Source organism: Pezoporus flaviventris, unplaced genomic scaffold (genome assembly GCF_033815535.1).
Source record: "Pezoporus flaviventris isolate CSIRO_AGI_PZ_B2104156 unplaced genomic scaffold, CSIRO_AGI_Pfla_v1 ptg000213l, whole genome shotgun sequence".
NCBI lineage: Eukaryota > Metazoa > Chordata > Aves > Psittaciformes > Psittacidae > Pezoporus > Pezoporus flaviventris.
Window position 1 is genome coordinate 705,465 of NW_026892761.1, and position 17,869 is coordinate 723,333.

Sequence of the window (17,869 nt, forward strand, 5' to 3'; positions counted from 1 at the left end):
GCTGTACGCCTTTCCCCCCCCCCCCCGCCGCTCGGGCGGCGGCGCCGTTCCCCTCCGGCGATCCGTAGGATGCTGCCCTTCGACCCGCGGCGGCGGGGTGAGGGGCCGGGCGGCCATCTTGTGCGGGCGGGCGGCGGCGGCGGCGGGAGCGCGGCCCGGGCCGGCCATGTCCTCGTTCTCGGAGTCGGCGCTGGAGAAGAAGCTGTCGGAGCTCAGCAACTCGCAGCAGAGCGTGCAGACGCTCTCGCTGTGGCTCATCCACCACCGCAAGCACGCGGCGCCCATCGTCTCCGTGTGGCACCGGGAGCTCCGCAAAGGTACGCGCGGCCCGGGCCGGGTCTGCCCCGTGGGGGGGGGGGGGGGGGGGGGTGCCGTGTACCGGCCCCCGGGCCCGTTCTGCGGCCGCTGTGGCTGTTCATTGGGCTTGGTTTAACGAGCCCCGGGCGCAGGGCTGGAGCCGGGAAGCGGGGGTGGGAGCGCTGGGGCCGCAGCGCCGGAGGGGCTCGGCCGGGCTGTGGGGCAGGGCTGTACCGATCCCGCTGTGCTCGGTGTGCAGCCTTGTTTGTGTACCTTTGGGTTCGTGTTATCCATTGTAGAGTTGCACTGAGGGGTTAGAGATAAGCAGAGTAAAGGATGGTGTAGAGATCTCCAGCACTCGTGTAGCAGCATCGCCCAGGAGCATTTTGTGCTTTATCCCTTGCAGGTTCACTTAACTAAAGTTAACTGTTGGTAACTTCTCAGGCAGGAGGTGCCTAGTGCCCGCGTTGGTGTCAGTGCCCAGGGGCAGGCACCGTCCCCAGCCCTGGAGCAGGTGATGCTGTAGGAAGTCCTGGAGCAGCCTCTGTGCAATTGCCAATGGTTACAGTTATAGCACGTTAAATGAACTGCTGAGAGAGCTGAGCAAGGCCTGCCCTGAAAACGAGCCTTTTGTTCTCTGCCTCGTGTGTGTTGCACTCCGGAGAGCAGCATCTGCCACCGGTTCTGGCTACAGGGCAGCGCAAACTGTGGTGCCAGGGTGGGAAAAGTTCTGGGCTATGGAGGAGTTGTCACATTGCCCTGACCCAGCATTGCCTGGAACGTTGTTGAGCGTCTACACCAGCTTTCCCCTACAATTCCGCTGGGCTCTGAATTAAGTGGTTCTGTACTGAGGTTTTTCCCCTGAAGTTAATGAAAAAGCAAGTCTATTGTATGAATTTGCTGGTGGGTTACAGCATCTTGTTTTAATTGTGTGTGAAAGTTATTTCTTACATGGTTTTCTTCAAAAAAAAAACCAACAACCCAGCAGAAAAAAGGGGAACAAGAACCACTTGTTCAGGGCCTGGGATGTGCCTTGGGAATGTGGAAATATTTAGAACTTCGTTTTTAGACTGAAAAGCTTTCAGCAACTTTGTTCAAACCATGTTAATGGGTCTGGGTGAAAGGGAAAAATAAACGCAGACTCGCTCACTTCTCCCCTCTCCCTTTTTTTTCCGTTTCCCAGCAAAATCGAGTAGGAAACTCACTTTCCTGTACTTGGCCAATGATGTCATCCAGAACAGTAAGAGGAAAGGCCCTGAATTTACCCGGGAATTCGAGTCTGTTCTTGTGGATGCTTTTTCTCACGTTGCCAGGTGTGTTGCTGGGTTATGTATTTTTTCATCTGTCCTCTCTAGAGATGTGCTTTCCTGTTAATCGAAGTTGAATTCAGTTGGATTTTGTTGTGCTGTTGCTATGTTTCAGTCTGTGCAGTGGAGGTTGGATTCTCACTGCTTTGTGGCCAGGAACTGTTTAGTGTTAATATTCCTGTTGTGGCAAATTCTGGTGTGACTCAGCCCCTCACAGCTTCCCCGCTGCTCCCTGCATGCAGCTCAGTGTGCTTTGTTACCACAGGCTCTTGCAGGTCTGCTGTGGGCACCGAAACTGAGGACTTGCAGGTGTGTGTTAAAGCCACGTAGTGAAGGGCTCTCCCCACTGTCAGAAGGAGCTGGTGTTTCGGGTCACTGGGTTCTCCTCGGTCATCTGGTTTGAGCAGTTGCTTTTTGTACTGTTTTAAGTTGTCTGCTCATCAGTCTCCTCACTAGGGGAAGGAAGAAGTTGGTGCCTAAAAGGGAAGCAGTGATGCAGCTTCCAGCCTGTTAGGAATGGACTATGCTGTAGCTAAGATTGTCTCTAAATGGCACAATAATTCCCATTATCTCAGCTAAACAGCCCTGTGTCGGGGTGTTTAGTGGTGTGCTTTCTGGGTGAGTGTGCTGTATGGCTGTATTTACGTGCCTAATGATCCAAACAACCTGCTTTTAATTGGGATGTTAGTGACTGAAACAACTGCTTAATACTCTGGATTGTAAACGTGTCAACTTGGGGGTGGTTTATAACTCTTCCTGCGAATTCTGAATGAGGGCAAGTTCTTCCTTCAACGCTTTCCCTGCCCTTATTCTGGATAGGAATGTGGGGCACTTTCAGGCAATCTTTGGTTCCAATGAAAGGGGAAAATTGGCCACAAATGTGTTTTGCACAGTTTGTCTTGGACAGTATGAGAGATTCTCTCCAAACATGCAGCTAGTGCAGGGGATGCAGCTGCTGGTTTAGAAGATGCTCTCTTAAAACATAAGGAACGTTTCTGAGTTGAATCATAATTATTTTCTAATCTTTGAACAGAGAAGCAGATGAGGGCTGCAAAAAGCCCTTGGAACGATTACTTAACATCTGGCAAGAGAGGAGTGTGTATGGCAGTGAGTTCATTCAGCAGCTGAAGCTCTCGATGGAAGACTCCAATAGCCCCCAGACTAAAGGTAAATGTGTGTTGCTTTTCTTATGTGCTTTGGTTTTACACTGATGCATGTTTCAGTGGGTGTTCTGTGAGGAACGGAGCTCAGGGCTTCTACAGCTGAGCTGCTGCCAGAGCTGCTCATGGGGAATCCTCAGGATTGGCTTCAGAGGAGGCTGATTTTCCTTAAACCTGCAGTTCCAGTTTGCAGATATGTTGCCTCGTGACTTGGGGTGGCAGTAAGTTGAACTGAAGGTTATGTCTGCTGCTGCTTCTGCAGCCACACTGCTCCGGGGCTGCCCTTTGGTGTGAGCACAGGTGAGAGGGGCGCAGGGAACTGCTGCATCCACCTTGAGAACTGAAAGTGTCCCACTGCCTCTGAGAGTGGTCAGCTGGGTCATTATAATGGGTTTTTCAGTATTGTTGGTGCTTTTATTCTCATCCTGGTTTATTTTACATAGTTACTGTATTTTATTATGTTTCTTCAAGGACTTTTTAGTAACTGAAGGCTGGAATATATGCCCAGGAGCTGGGCTGGGCACTTTTCTCACACCAGCTGACGTCAGTTGGGGAAGACGTGAGCTTTGCATCATTTAACATCGTTGAATGTTGTGGTTGGAAACTTATTGCTGCATGAGACAGATGTGAGGAGCTGAGCAGAAGCTTCTTGCATTTAGTCTGCTTTTATACGGCTGTGGCAGATCCTGCCTCTTGTCTGAAAGGGTCTAACTGGTCGGACAGTAGTGAAGGGGTGGGGTAGATGAGTAACCTGTGGCAGGGTCACTGAAAATCGAGTGTTTTGGTCAAGGGGATATTTGGCTGCTCTGTAGCTGAAGAAAGTGTCAGTGTTTTCAGATTAGCTGAAATCAGGTTGCTGCTTTGACCACGTTTTGCTGTGCTCCCACGGAGGTGTGGTATATTGAGAGTTGGCTCAGGCATCAGTGAAGTGCCCTTGGGCTGTTCTGAGGTGGTGAAAGAGGCAGATGTGTCTACTGGAGATGGTAATTAATGCAGAATGAATATGAAAATGAGCATTAATATGAGACGTACATGTGAAGACATACACCTGTGGCTGCAGCTTTGTGGGTTTTCACATGCTGCTTCAAGCAGAGTTACCGGGTTAAGCTGGCGACCAGCTGAGCTGACCAGTGGGTTGTCTGCTCTGTATCAGCACAGAGGAGGTCTCTGTTCTGAGAGGTGGAAGGTGCAAGTTGTACCTGCCTAGACCCACTAGCTGGTGTTGAGGTTTCCCTCTGGCCTGGGTGCAGTGCATAGGAGCCTCTTGTCATGAAAGGGGAGGATTTACATGCCGAAATTCCTGTTGAACTGATTAACTGGGGATTTGAAACTGTTAATTCAAGGTATCCAGGTAGGAGTTTCACAAGCGTTTAAGGTGTAATCTAAAGAAATGATACTGTGTGTCCAGAACAGGCAGGGATTTCCTGGGGGATTGGCAGCCTCCCCTTGCTCTGTCTCCTCCTCCCTTTGGCATCAACCAGCCCTGCTACTGTTACCTTTGCAACTTAAAAACATTTACATAGAATCAAACCCTTCTGAGGGTAACAGACCTCTTCCTGTGGGAAACAGATTGAAGACGTACAAATGTTTTAACAACTGCCCTCTGCAGGACTTCACTTGGTGAGAAACTTAGCTCTTGCCAAGGTAATAGGAGGTACTGATGTGATATTTCTTGCATGAGGGAACAGTTCGGGCCTTTCCATGAATGTGACTGTTGCTGCCTTCTTGTCAGTTCATTGTGTATATGGCAAAATCAACCTTTATTGCTGTTTTGCGTGTGAGTGTTTGGAATACAATGCCAACATTAGAGGCCACCTGTGGTCATCCCTCTCTGTAGAGAGCTTAACCATCAGAGCATCTGCTACTGTGGTTTTGAAGCAGAGATGGTTGAGGTGGGTAGATCCGGCATCCAAATGAGTTGCGCGTGTGTGTCCTTAGTTACAGAGGAGAAGAAGTCTCTGAAACGGACTTTTCAGCAAATACAGGAGGAGGAAGATGATGATTACCCCGGGAGCTACTCGCCCCAAGACCCCAGTGCTGGGCCACTGCTGGTATGTGGACGGGTTTTGGGTGGGAGCAGTTCCCAAAGCCACCTCCTGTGGTGCAGCCACAAGGTGGGGCTGCCAACGAGGGCAGTGCTCCTGGGAGGTTCAGCTGGGGTTGAAGTCTGTGGGAAATGGAACAGATTCTTCTTCACGTTGAAGTCTGGTGCTGCTCTGGGTGCTTTCAGGAGGCTGAAGTGACCTCTGGGTCACTGCCAGTGAAGAGTCCCAGAGGACTGCTGGGACATCAGACTGTGTTAAATTCTTTGCAAGATCAGTGTGTGATCTCAAACTCAGAGTTTTACCAGGGCTAAAACTTGGTTATTTTTTGTAGGACATCTCTTTCCATGAGCTATTAAAAAGCCCAACTGTTAATAGAATGGGAAAAGCAGTTCTGAGGAATTTGGTTTGAGGCTAATGTTAGTGGTGTGGAAAGAATCAGAATGAAACAGAGGGTCATTCTGACCCTACTTGAGGCTAAAAAATAAGCATAAGTTAAACATTTGTGTATTTGAACAGGCTGAGAAAACACACCATCCATCTGGTAACTAAACACTGGAAAATGACAATAAATAACAGTTGTCAAAGAAATAAGTGAGGGGGTTTGTTGTTTTTACCTCCACAGGCCTCACAGCTTATGGTTTCTTGTGATGATGAGCATTGTCTTTGTTACTGTTGGAAACCATCAGCAGTTTGCAAAGAAGCAGTAAATGTGCGCCATGGACTTCCAGTGTTTTCAGCTAAAAAATAGTTACCTTTTTTTTTCCCTGTGTTTTTAATAGTTTCAAACTATTGAGATCTGGTTTAAACATCAGTGAGGGTGTTTGCAGGGTGGGGGGTCCCATTTCAAGGACAAAGGCACTTCTTTCTCCTGCTCAGGGAGTCTCTTTCTCCCTTGTTTTGTTTTCTGAGAAGGGAGGAGATGTGGTGAGTCAGGAGCTCCTTCTGAGGCTGTGCTCATCCACATCCTTTTGGTTTAAGCCAGGTTATGATGTTCCAAGTATGTTCATTTAAGGTGACACGTTTTTCCTCAGTGCACTAAACCTGCCAGAGGAGTGATGTGGAGGGGTTCACATCAGTGGGGTTCAGGGTAGCTTCAGTCGGGACAAGACAGGGTTTGTTTTAGCTGGGATAGCTATTGTGGCATCAGAGCTCATGGCAGGTGACCAGGTACTAATGCTAAATCTTCTGACCATGGAAACCTGACACAGTTTGAACTGATATGAGTTTAGATTGGTTTTGCTGTGTCAGAACGTGCCTTTGGGGGCAGAACAAAACAGTGATGTAGCTCCTGCTAATCTGAGAGAAAGCATCAGGGGTGCTCAGCTGAGAGCTCCAGCTGATTCAGCACAACAGGCTGATGTGTGGTCGAGTACTTCAGTTTTGACTGCAGTGACCACTTCTCTTCATTGAAATGAGAAGTTTCCCACTGCAGAGTCTTAAAAAAGATGTACCTACTAGAATTCCACATAAGTTCCTAAGCACTGGGTTCTTGTGAGCTTGGAGAATACTCCCTGTGTTTGGAAGCAACAGTTTCAAAGTTACTTGAAGCAAATATTCCAAAGGTGGTTCCTCTTGGAGGTGGGTGACCTTAGATAGAGTGGCCACATCCCCAGGGAGTGGTGTTAGTGGCTCCTGGTTTTCATGTTGGCCAACTTGTCTCCTAGACTGAGGACTTGATCAAAGCCCTGCAAGACCTGGAAAACGCAGCGTCAGGAGATGCCACCGTGCGGCAGAAAATTGCTTCCCTGCCTCAGGAAGTTCAGGATGTTTCATTACTGGAGAAAATAACAGGTATGAAACTGGCAGGTGAATGAATTTGGGTGCAATAACTTAGAAATCAGAGTGTTTTTTTCTTTATATGAGGAGCTGTCACTTATTCAGTCCTTTATTGTATACGCTTGCAGCGTCCAGCTGTGCAGACCACTGTGCAGTTCATGTTTACTTGTATTCATGCATCAGGAGCTACTCAGAGAAAAGAGGAATCTCAAAGTGCACACCATGATTAAATGTGAAACCCACCTGGTGTGTTCAGCTGAGAGTACAGCCCGATGCTTGAGTGTAATTAACCTCTTCAGAGGGGCTGACTTCATAGATTTGATCCCCCCTCGTGCCCTGTTAGTGATATCTCTGCAAGGATAAATGCAGTCAGGTTGGTGTCTGCAACCACTGCTCTTGGGCTGTCGGTGCTGCCTGTTTACTGTATATCCCCCGTGATAAGAACTCCTGTTTTCCCGTCAAGCCCACAGTGTATTTGTGAACGAGATGTTGCTGTGCGCGTGGCAGTGTCCAAGCCAGAAGGTTTCACACTTTGTCTCTAAGTGCCCTGCTGCTTGTGCCTGCAGACAAGGAGGCTGCCGAGCGCCTCTCGAAGACGGTGGACGAGGCGTGCCTGCTGCTGGCCGAGTACAACGGCCGCCTGGCTGCCGAGCTGGAGGACCGGCGCCAGCTCGCCCGCATGCTCATCGAGTACACCCAGAACCAGAAGGATGTCCTCACGGAGAAGGAGAAGAAGCTGGAAGTGAGTACCGGTGGCACCAGTGCCAGCAGGCCGACGGTCCCACTTGACTCCTGATGTGGGTATTTCAAGGGAGACGATCCTGGGTGTTATCTTTCCATATGGAGTGAAACAGGGTTAAGAAAGGGGTGAAACAAATCTGGAGAAGGCAAATCTGTTCTGACATTCAGTCTAGTAGGTTTAATTCAGGGGGACAGGGAAGGTCCAGAGCTCCGTTCTTGTTAAAGAAAGAAAGGCTTACCTTTCTTTCAGTTTCTTCAGACTTACCCTGTCCTTTTAATGAAATCCCCATTTCCAAAAAATCAACCTCCCTTTGCCATAATTATCTTTTTATTATTATTGCTTGTTTTGTTGGTGAGTGCCCCTCATCTGCCTTCCCAGCCCCTATTTGATAAGGGAATGGAGTTCAAACAAGAACTTCTGGTATCCATCCTTTAACAGCCACAGCCACTCGTGCAGCTTGTGATGGTGTGTGAGCTGCTGCAGGGGAGAGGCTCTGGAAGGAGCTTGTGCTGTGGCAGGCACAGGCTGTTTGCTGCCATGACAAACCTCATCCTCTGGCAGCCCTGCAGCATGTGCTGGGGCAGATTTCATTCTGAGTGTTTTCCTCCCCGTGTGTGTTTGTGCTGGAGTTCCTCACAGTCTTGTGACTGCGAGCATGCTGCTTTTCCAGAGCTGGATTTTCCAAATCAGCCAGGCAGGTGCTGACTCTGCACTGGGGATTGCAGTGGGTAGTTGGTAACTCTCTCGGCTGGTTTAGCCTGAATTTCCTCAGGCAGAGTGTCTGTGTAACAACTGAGTCATTAAAGGCACTTTCAGACATGGGTATGGAAGATGCTATGAACCCAAATCCTGTTTGGCACCTGGTTTATGAGCAGAATGTAGTGAAAGTGTGAGGTCAGGGGTTTTCCCCTTGCTGAAAGGAGGACACATGTCTAGTAGAAACACAAGTATATATATAAATCTACAAATGGCAGACCTATTGCTGTTTACTCTTTCAAAAAGGCAGGAATAGGCAGCAGTGTTACAGAGCAGTGTTTGAAAAGCCCAGAACAAGCCATAAATTTGAGTCAGTTTGAGAGTGTGAAATGGAGAGATTCATCATGACAATGCTGAAATAAAATTTCTAATGCACTCGCTGAAATGTTGTGACAGTTGTGTTGGGCTGTGTTTTGGAAAATGTCCTTTCGGGAAGGAATGTTACTTGAAAATTGTAACAGTGGCGAGGCAGGAATCTCATCCTGAAAAGGCTGAGCTACAGCAGGAATAATCCTGCTGATGGCAGCAGGACAGGCTGCTGGCCCACTGTTCAGTGTGAACAAGTGCTTTACCAGGTTGAAAACTAACGAATGATCTGATTAACTATCTGGATCTGATTAAATACCAATTTAGGTTGGATTTTGTCATGCTGCCAAACCAAGGTGGCCTTAGTGCTGTAGAAATCTCAAACGAGTCCCAGGAAATGCCACTCTCCTCCTTGACATGAAGGCACAATTCATATTCCTGTCAAATCCCAGCTGAGGGCTGTTGCCTGATGAAAGCATTGCCTTTCTTCTTGGGCTGTAGAAGGTTAATAAATGGAGGCAGATGTGGGTTGCAGATGTGACAGGCTCTATCTGCTCATCAGTTTTGTCTGAGTCTTTGATGTGCTGGCAGCACATGCCGTTATTGATAAGCCCGGCTTGTCCTTTGTAGTGCTGAAAAATATTTTATGAGAAGGAGCTGGAATTCCTGTGGCAATTAAGAACGTGTTAAAAACCAAACCATTTACTCAGGCAAAAGCTGAAATAAGAAAACAGCTTAAGCCAATGTAATCATACACATCTCCTCAGCGTGTGCTTTGCTCTCTCGAGGGATCTCTTCCAGAATCTCTGCTGCTTCTGACTGTGAGTTTTTTCTCTTGTGCAGTAAGTTCCCTGGCTCTGAGCTGAGGTGGCATTTCTAGGTGGAAGGTGGTTTGTTCACTTGGCTGTCCTAGTCCAGCCAAGGCTCTGCTTGGGGAGAGGGGTTTCTGTCAGTAACGTGGCTCAGGGCTTTAGTTAAGATATGAAAATCTCTCGTTTGGAAATCCCTAAATATTTTTGCACTTTATTTACTCACAAAGCAAAGTCTTTCACTGTGATAACAATGGAAGTAGCTAATCTGTGTCTTTTGAAAAGCAGCTTTTGCAGTCTAAAGAGCTGCAGTTGCTTACTAATCCTGTTAATGCTGTCCCTTGACACAGCAGATTCTCAGAACATACATAAACTCAGTGTCTTGTGTGTCTGGTGGGATAATGCTCAAAGCCCGGGACACAGAGAAAAGCTCTTCAGTTGAGGGACACTGCTGAGAAAGGTGCTGTTGGACAAGGAGCTACACTTCAGCGTGGATACAGACGGGGGTGTGTAAGGGTCAAAACAGCATAGTGCTGGGAAGCCCTGGAAATCTGAAGGGAGAGAGGTGGCACAGGGCCTGAAGATCATGACATGGACAAACTGCTTTTAGGGTAGCAGTGGAAAGCGTAGAAATTGGGACTACTTTAAGTGGGGGTGAGATCGGGTTAATGTGCTTGTAGTGTAAAAGGAAAAGGCAGAGTTCCTTTAATTCTGACAGTCAGCAAAAGCAGCAGGACCAAAGCTGATGCTGAACAGCCTGTGACAGGGCATATTTTTAAGGGTGACTACTCCTTAGGCTAACTCGCTGAAAGCTGTGGTAGGGGTTGCTGTTCAGAACACTGGATTTCTGTTTAAATGTGCTTCATCTCGGGCAGTTGCTGTGTGATCTTCCATGGCCTGGACAGCATCAGAGACTTTTATAATAGTAGGTGTCAGGAAATAAAATCCCTTCTCAGGCAGGCTTAGAAACTAGAACTGATGTTCATAAGGATGAGGTGAGGTGGCTTCCCATCTCACATGCGTATTTACCTGCCAGTGGAAGTTCTCTGATTTGGGTTATTTTTGGCTGTGGCTGCCCCTGTTTCAGGGCAGCTGGGGGGGGTTGTCCTTTAGCACCTGGGCCTGCAGAGCTCCAAGGGGAAGGACTGTCTTTTGAAGCCCTCTGTGTGCTCTTCCTGAATGCATGGCAGGCGAGAGGAAAAATCCAGAAAATGCAGGGGAGAATTCCCATGTCCATGTACCAGGTGACTGCAAAAGGAAGTCAGTGAAATAGGTGGGACTAGAACCACCACTTGAAAGCAGAGCTGCAAAAGGGCAAATTGTGTGGAAGCTGTGTCTGAAATGACCAGTAATGACAGGAAATCTGGGGACAGTTATTTGCATCTAATGGGGAGAAGAGGGAAAAAGTGAAATAGAGGGGAATGTGCTTTTGGAGTTGTTTTGATTTGCAGTTAGTGCTGGTGAGTTCTTCCCTGTGTCCTGTTCTGGATCTGCTTTTGTAAAAGGTGATGTGAGGAACATACTACAGCATGTACAGTTTGTTCTGTGTAGTGCATTGTGTCGGGGGTGTTGTGTACACAGCTGTGTTGTGTGTGTGCATATGTATGCAGACATGGAGAACATGCTGTATCCAAGATCCGGGTTAGGGGAAATGTTCTGATTGTTGACTGCACCTGACAGGTTGTGACTTGAATCCTGCTGGGAGCTGTGGGGCCTTCACATCTTGGAGCTTTTTAATATTCATGGCCTCAAGGCGCCTTTAAGAAGGTGTTAAAACTGTGCCCATAGGAACTTGTAAGGCCTCTTTGGCAGTGCATCTCTGCAGGCTGAAGTGCGGTCTCACTGAGCCGCCTTTTCCGGGCCCTGCACATCTTGAAATATGATGTAGTTCAGGGGGTTAATGTGCAATTTATTGCTGTGCTGCTTCCACCGCTTCAGCTTTTGCTGCATGTCGCTGTTGGATGCCTTTGTGGCTGCAGCTTTCCTCTCAAGAATTCCTGGGCTCTGGTGTGTTCATTTCAGTGGTTTAGGCAGGGATCAAGAGGTGAAGTTTTAGTTTTTCTGCCAGGAAAGGAAACTGGTGGTGTTTCTCATGCATGTGGGTAGCAGGGGGGAGCTGTGGGAGCCAGGCAGTAGTTCATGCACTCACTGGGAGGGTCTGCTTTACAAAACTTCTCATTTTTGGTAATTATTTCGCAGCACTCTTCGCACTGGTCATTTCTTGTAAATACACTGTCAGTGGGACATTCTTATTTAACATGTTTTAGTGAGTATGTTTGAGAAGTACTTTAGGCTAAGAGGCAAGCAGTGAAAGCTAAGGGGTACCCAAGCGAGCTGCTGTAGTAGAGCTGTGTGTTTCATGGTTTTAAATAGAAATTTTACATGAGCATATATCCCTCTTTGGTCTCAAACTTCACTATCTTTTTTTTCCCCATCTCTGTTGACCCTCTGGTGTGTTTTCCCTGACTTGTGAGGTCTTTCCCTTTCATACATCCAGCTCAAGTGACAGCAGAGCAGACAGACTGGCTGCTCTTTCTCTTCACTTTCTAGATCCTCATTAACACCCAGCCAGCTGGTTTTCAGTTGGTGCAGTTTCTGTGATGACTTATGACACATTACTGCCTGACCTGGCACAGGAATGGAAGTGTCCAGGGCACACTCTAAGCTAAAATAAGATGAAGTCTGTGCTGTGTAACTGGACAACGTGAACCGAGTCGTGTGGAAGGAATTCCCTGTTGTGTCCATTAGTCAGTTTTATAAGGTTCAAGCAAAGCTTCCTGTGAATGAAACACTCTGTCAGATTCATTCAGCGGGGTTTAATTCTGATTTTGCATTTGTTTTGAGGACTTGGGATCTGTCACTTGGCTGCTGTGGATGTAGGATGTTGCATACAGGAAGGGAATGTTGATTAGCAAAAGCATTCATGTGGCACAGCGCCAGAGTATTTCTGTATCATCCTCAAACTCCTGCTTACAGCAAAGATCTCATTATTTTGTCTAATAGAAGCAAATACCATCCAAGTACTATTAATCTTAACGAAAGCCTACCTTCAGCAAGGCCATCAGCTGGAGACAGGGCACAGACAGGACTGTGGGAGGCAATGGCTGCTTTCAAGTACACTTCATATTCTTTCAGCTTTATAGAACAGAGGGGCCTTAAGAAGGGATCTGCAAGATACAGTTTCAGAGCATGTCATAGGCTACGTGAAGAGCATGGATTCCCGTGACATCTGCTTCCAGAGTCCATGGTGGCAGAACGTGGCCACAGCTGGAAAAAGCAAAGCCCCTGAGCCTGGGAGAGGGTTATGTGTGTCTGCTTCTGCCTGTTCCCGAGAGCAGCTGAGGTGTGTTACTGAGTAGGGCAGATGGCAAATACAAGTGAACGGGCCTTGCACCTCATACAGAGGGTTGCACCTCCTCGTAGGTGCTGCTTCTGTGATGCAGCAGGACTTCAGGATTCCTCACTGGCAGGAGCAGCTGCCCAGCAGGGTTGGGTGGTCTCCAGGCTCTGCCCTGATGCCCATGTTCAGACCCTTCCCTTGCTGGATGCTGTGTGGTGGGGCTCCAGCATGGTCAGCGCTGCCTGGCCTGGCTCTGGCAGTTGGGCTCTGTTGTCCCCAACAGCTCTGCCACAAATCACACAACATTTTGATACCAGAGCAGATGGAAAGTGTTAAGCGTGCAGAGCAGGCTGTGTTGTGTATCCTAGCTGTCCAGCAAGAACTCATCTCTTCTAGGAAATCTTGGTTCCTGGATTACTCCCTTAGAACATCGTTCCCATTCCTGAATTCAGGGACATTTTTCTGAGCCAGAGGCTTTAGTGGTTTGGGGGTTGTTGCTCCTTTTCCAGTTCTTCTGCAGGAAAACCAATCTGCAGCTACTCACTCCTGACACTGGCATTCTTGAGGAAGTGCTGCCCTTTCTTTCCTGGCTTGATATCCATCACTCCCTGACAGTCCTGACCTACGGCTTTTTAATTTACTGCTTCTTTTAAGACAGTTTTCTGGAGTCTCTGATCCAGTCTCTTCCACCTCCTCTCTGTGAGCATTTGGAATACAATAATACAGTAATTATTTTTGCTGTCTCTGTCCCACACATGCAGGAGCTGATGCATTGCTCTCTCCCTTCCCCACATGGAGCAGAACACTCCTGTTACCAGCCCACTTTTTTCCTCTCCGCTGACTTCCCCATTCGCCTGGAAGATGTTGGAATGCAGCACTGCCCTGGCTTGCCTCTTTACCTGCTCTCATCCTCTAGTCATGCTTAAAAATCTGGGTGATTTCCTGGTTTTGTTCTGTCTTTGTAATGTGACTTTTTTGACTTGTCTCCTGGTTTAAGTGAAATTTCCCGAAATGGAATGGCCAGGGATGTCAGGCGTCGTTAGTTTGATCCTGGTTTTGTCTTTCACTAAATCAAATCCTCACAATCCTAAATGAAGGGGTGCACCTTCTCCTGAGCTGGTTTTGTCGTTGCCCTCCTCCAGCCTCAGAACAGGGCACTTGGGTTTACAGAGTTGGTAGAGCTTTGGTCGAACTTGACCATATCCTATGCCCATTACAGAAGTGTTTGTTATGGTGGTGAGTTAACTCCCTGAGCCTCGTAAAAGGATTTAAGTTTGAAACAGGCTGTTACAGAACATCCTTACTTGGTGCTGGCAGGAATTTATGGACTATTTCTGTAGCTGTTGCGGGTATGTGAGTTGTGGTGTAGGGGTATGCGAGTTGTGGAGGCTGCCTGTGCTCTCACTGTTCTGATTCAAAGTCATGAAACACAGCGAGTGTAAACTCCTTGCTTGTAACCCCACAGGAACTGCTGCGCTTTGATATTTGGGGAAGGTGAAGAGACTTTTCCGTCACTGAGAAGGTCAGAAAGGCCGGATTAAAGCTGTAAACGCTTCAGAAAGATGTTGTGATTAAATGTGTGCCTTGTTTTATTTGATCTTCAAAGATAAACTCCTCTCTTTGTCAAGTAATTAAGAAATGAAAAGTGAGTGAATATTACAGCAGACTCTATAGAAGCCCCTTTTGTGTGTGATTTTTAAGCTCATTCTTTCCTGCATTCTGCAGCTGCCATGGAAAATAGGCCATGGGTAAAGATGGGAGCATTCCAAAAGACATGATGTGATACTGGGGTTTTATTACTTAAACAGCTGTCTTTTAATTAAAACCTGGCTTTTGAGACTGTTTTAAAGTTTTGTGATTCTAAACATTTATGTAAGTTACCTAAAAATCAGTCTTTAATGGAGCTTCTGCATTGGGTGACATGGATCTGCTCTGCAATGGCTTACCCAGAACTCGCCAAGGTACGATTCATTCTTTCAGTTTCAGGGTCCAAACTCTTCCTCTGTCTTCCCATTACAAAACACTAGTCACTGTTAGTTGTGTCTCTTGGATCACAGAGGTTGTTGAAGCTGCATAAGTATTTCTTGCTGGATTTTTAATGCTCAATCCAGGCCTCATTTGTGGAAAACCCACTGCAAGTTTCTTCTTGAGGGGTTCCTGGTTTTGCCCTCTATAATAAAATTCTGAAAACTTTGGTCTCTGCATTTTGCTTGGTTTAAGTCCAGTGTGGACGAGTCTGTCTGGTTTATATGCAGTGATCATGCATGTGTTTCAGTGTTTGCTGGCATGCCAGTGGCATGGTAAGCTGCTGGGGTTGCTGATGTGAGTTGTCTGACAGCCAAACTTGGGCTCAATTTAATGACCTGAAAGGGAAAATTGGATTATTTAAATAGTCAAAATTGATCAGGCTTGACATAAAAAGAGCATTTTAGCAGCACGGATGACAGGGTCTGTGGTCATGCCAATGGTTGCTCTGAGAGCTAATGCCCCACCACCTTCCCTCGGAATCCTCACCTGGAAAATACTCATGGCTTAGCTAAAAGCACTGTTAATGGGCCTGTGCTTAATCTCCATTCTCTTGTCTCTCTCCCTCAGGAATATAAACAGAAGCTTGCTCGGGTAACCCAGGTCCGCAAGGAGCTGAAATCCCACATCCAGAGCCTTCCCGATCTGTCACTGCTGCCCAATGTCACGGGGGGGCTGGCACCTCTGCCATCTGCTGGTGACCTGTTCTCAACAGACTAGAACAAACGGTGTCCCAGTTCCCAATACCACCAGCAGAAGTGAGAAGACTGGTGTAGACTGGAACTCCGGCCCGCCAGGATCTCCAGTGGGAAGGAACCTGCAGACCCTGCTTTGCCCCTTGGCTGCTCGTGCTCCCCTGGCTCACGTTGAGGGGAGAGCGAAGAGCGAGGCTTTGTGAGCTCCCCAGCGAGTGGGGACAGTCCCATCTAGGCAAACTTTTCTCCTGTTTTTCCATACTTTTTAGTTGCTGTTTGCTCTTAGCACTCGTTACCCCACAGAAGTTGCGTGAATCATGTACATACATACCTGGGTTGTTTCCAAAGGAAGGCTGACCCATCACACTGCTCCTCTGTAGAAGTGTCCTGCTGTTTCTGGAGGAGTCTGCCCTGTTTTCACTGGGTTTGAGCCTGGTCTCTGGAGCAGGAGTAGCTGATGGGCTGCCAGGGCCGGGTGCGCGTGCTGCACCGCGGGAGGAGGCGGCTTCTGCTGAGCAGTGGTACAGAGCAATGTTATTCTTAAGCCTGCAGTTCCTCCGTGGTGTGGGACTGAGGTGAAGATCCTTCCTGTTTGGCTTGTACAGAAATTGAAACTCACCACAGGCAACAAAAATGAGCAGCTTTTCTTTGTGAATTAGAGATAGCTTCAAAACTTACACGGCTGAGCAGCGCAGAGCTGGGAATTGCCTCGGTGAGAGGGGAAGGAAGGTCTGTTCTAGCTGCCCTAGATTTATACCACATTTTTCCTCTTCATTACACAAAATCTGATGCTCCCAAAGCTTTGATTTAATGACTGGAGAGGCTGGAAGGGTGCACTGCAGCTGCTGGTGGCCCTGTGACCAGAACCTTCATTGACTCTTGGAATAGCTGCGTTGAAAATACTATTCTATTAATTCTCTCCATAGCTTTAGTGAAGTTGTTTGATGCACAGAAGTTAAATGTGGTATAAATGTTTATTTATATAGAGCATAGGCCCATATATATGCACATACCCTGTATGCACATGTACCATGTCCTGCGTGTAGATATTAGAAGGATGTACTTAAAGGATGTACTTAATTTTGTGTCACAGATTATCGTGGGTGGAGTTTTATAATCAGAAGTAAAAAAAAAAAAAAGACAAAAAAAAAAAGGAGAAAAGGCAAATGTAAAACACTTAATTCCATTCTGTTGCTGGCTGATGGCTTCGTGCGGTGCCTGGCGTTCCAGTTCAGCTTGTGTGTTAGGTCTGACAAGCTGGACTCTGATCACTGAAAACCATTCCAATCTGGATAACCATTCTGTTCCAGTCTGGGTAACGCTTCTGTTGCAGTTTAGCACCCCTCACTAGGAAACCGTTATAAAACCTTTTCAGTTCCTGGCAACGCTGGACCTGGGAGTGCAGGTTTGGTGGCAGAGGCTGAGGTGAGGCTGTGTCTGCACCTCCCTGTCAAGGAGGGGAGAGGAGCCCTGTGGAAATGCAAAGCTGGTTCTGCATCCTCCTCAGTTTCTTTCCCAGGGTGTTCGTAGCCCGCTCAGCGCTCGGTTAAACGGGTACTGCAGCGTTTGCTGGTCATGAAGCTGTTCAGAAGCTCTCATCCTTTCCCTCCTGACCCTTCATTTGTCCTTGTTTGAGTCTCCTCGCCCCCCACGGCCCAGCCCAGAAACGTGGTTTTTCTCTTCAGTTTACAGGGAATCCTTCCGTGGCAGGACTGTTCCCTCGGTGAGTCCATGTGATTGTGCAGCCCCCATGGTCCAAAGTGATGTAGGTAAAGCACAGCGCGTCCTCTGCTCTTGCCAAAGAGGAAGAAACAAACCCTAAACCTTACGAGCCCAACCCAGCGCCTCAGCCCTGCTGCCGGGGCTACCCCGGAGCTGTCTGAACCAAGTACTTCAGCTGGTGATGGAACGTGTGTCACTGAGGACAGCAAAGCTGTCATCAAAGAGTGAGCCGGGCAGAGGCGCTGGCACCGCGGGCTCCTTCCTGGGCGGGTCTGTGGGAGTTGGGTTTTAATGGAAACGCTTGGATTTCTTTCCCCCAGTACACGTGTGTGGTTTATTTTGCTTAATTTAAATGAAGTCTCGTGGGTTTTAATTTTATTTGTTTTCCTTTTTGGGCAAAGGGCTCTGGTGAGCTGGTGGCAGCCTCGAGGTTGAACAGATTCCCTCAAGCTGTGTCTTGTTTTTGTTTTTTAACAAAAGCTTCAATCTGTATATGAACCGATGTAGGAATTAATTTAGACATATAGGCTGCCTGTCGTGGCAGCAGTATATTCTCAACTGTCTCATAGATATCTATTTTTGAATAAAGAGGGTGTCCTTGACCAGTGGTGCTTTGACTTTTTCTGCCCCACAGGTGTTGCATGGGGTTTGCCCTTGGATCTGGGGTGGTTGGGGACATGGAGGATCCCTGGAGCTGCCATGGACAGTCCCATCGCCAGCGGAGTACTGCTGAATTGGGGTTATATGGGGACATGCGGATAATGACTCCTGGGGAGGGTACAAAAGCCAAACTGAGCAGGGTGCTGGAGGGCAGCAGGAGGTGCAGAGCTGTTTCTTGTGTGTTCGCAGGGCTCCGCATGCTGCCGTTAGCAGGTTTACCAAAGGCTGC

The 17,869-nt window shown here is 47.9% G+C and overlaps 1 protein-coding gene across 2 annotated transcripts; it reads left to right on the top strand.

Annotated features, from left to right (window-relative positions):
• The first annotated feature begins 39 nt into the window (after positions 1–39).
• RPRD1B (regulation of nuclear pre-mRNA domain containing 1B) lies at positions 40–17,582 on the top strand. 2 transcript variants are annotated; one of them, XM_061441901.1, is made up of 7 exons: positions 40–317; positions 1,481–1,610; positions 2,638–2,771; positions 4,703–4,815; positions 6,474–6,600; positions 7,152–7,346; positions 7,535–7,731. In XM_061441901.1, the coding sequence occupies exons 1-7, from the start codon at positions 167–169 to the stop codon at positions 7,714–7,716; spliced, it is 1,032 nt and encodes a 343-aa protein (XP_061297885.1). In that variant the 5' UTR covers positions 40–166; the 3' UTR covers positions 7,717–7,731. The 2 variants fall into 2 exon arrangements, with proteins under 2 accessions (XP_061297885.1, XP_061297886.1); XM_061441902.1 differs by lacking the exon at positions 7,535–7,731 and adding an exon at positions 15,134–17,582 and having other exon boundaries at positions 48–317; positions 7,152–7,327.
• The last annotated feature ends 287 nt before the right edge of the window (positions 17,583–17,869 follow it).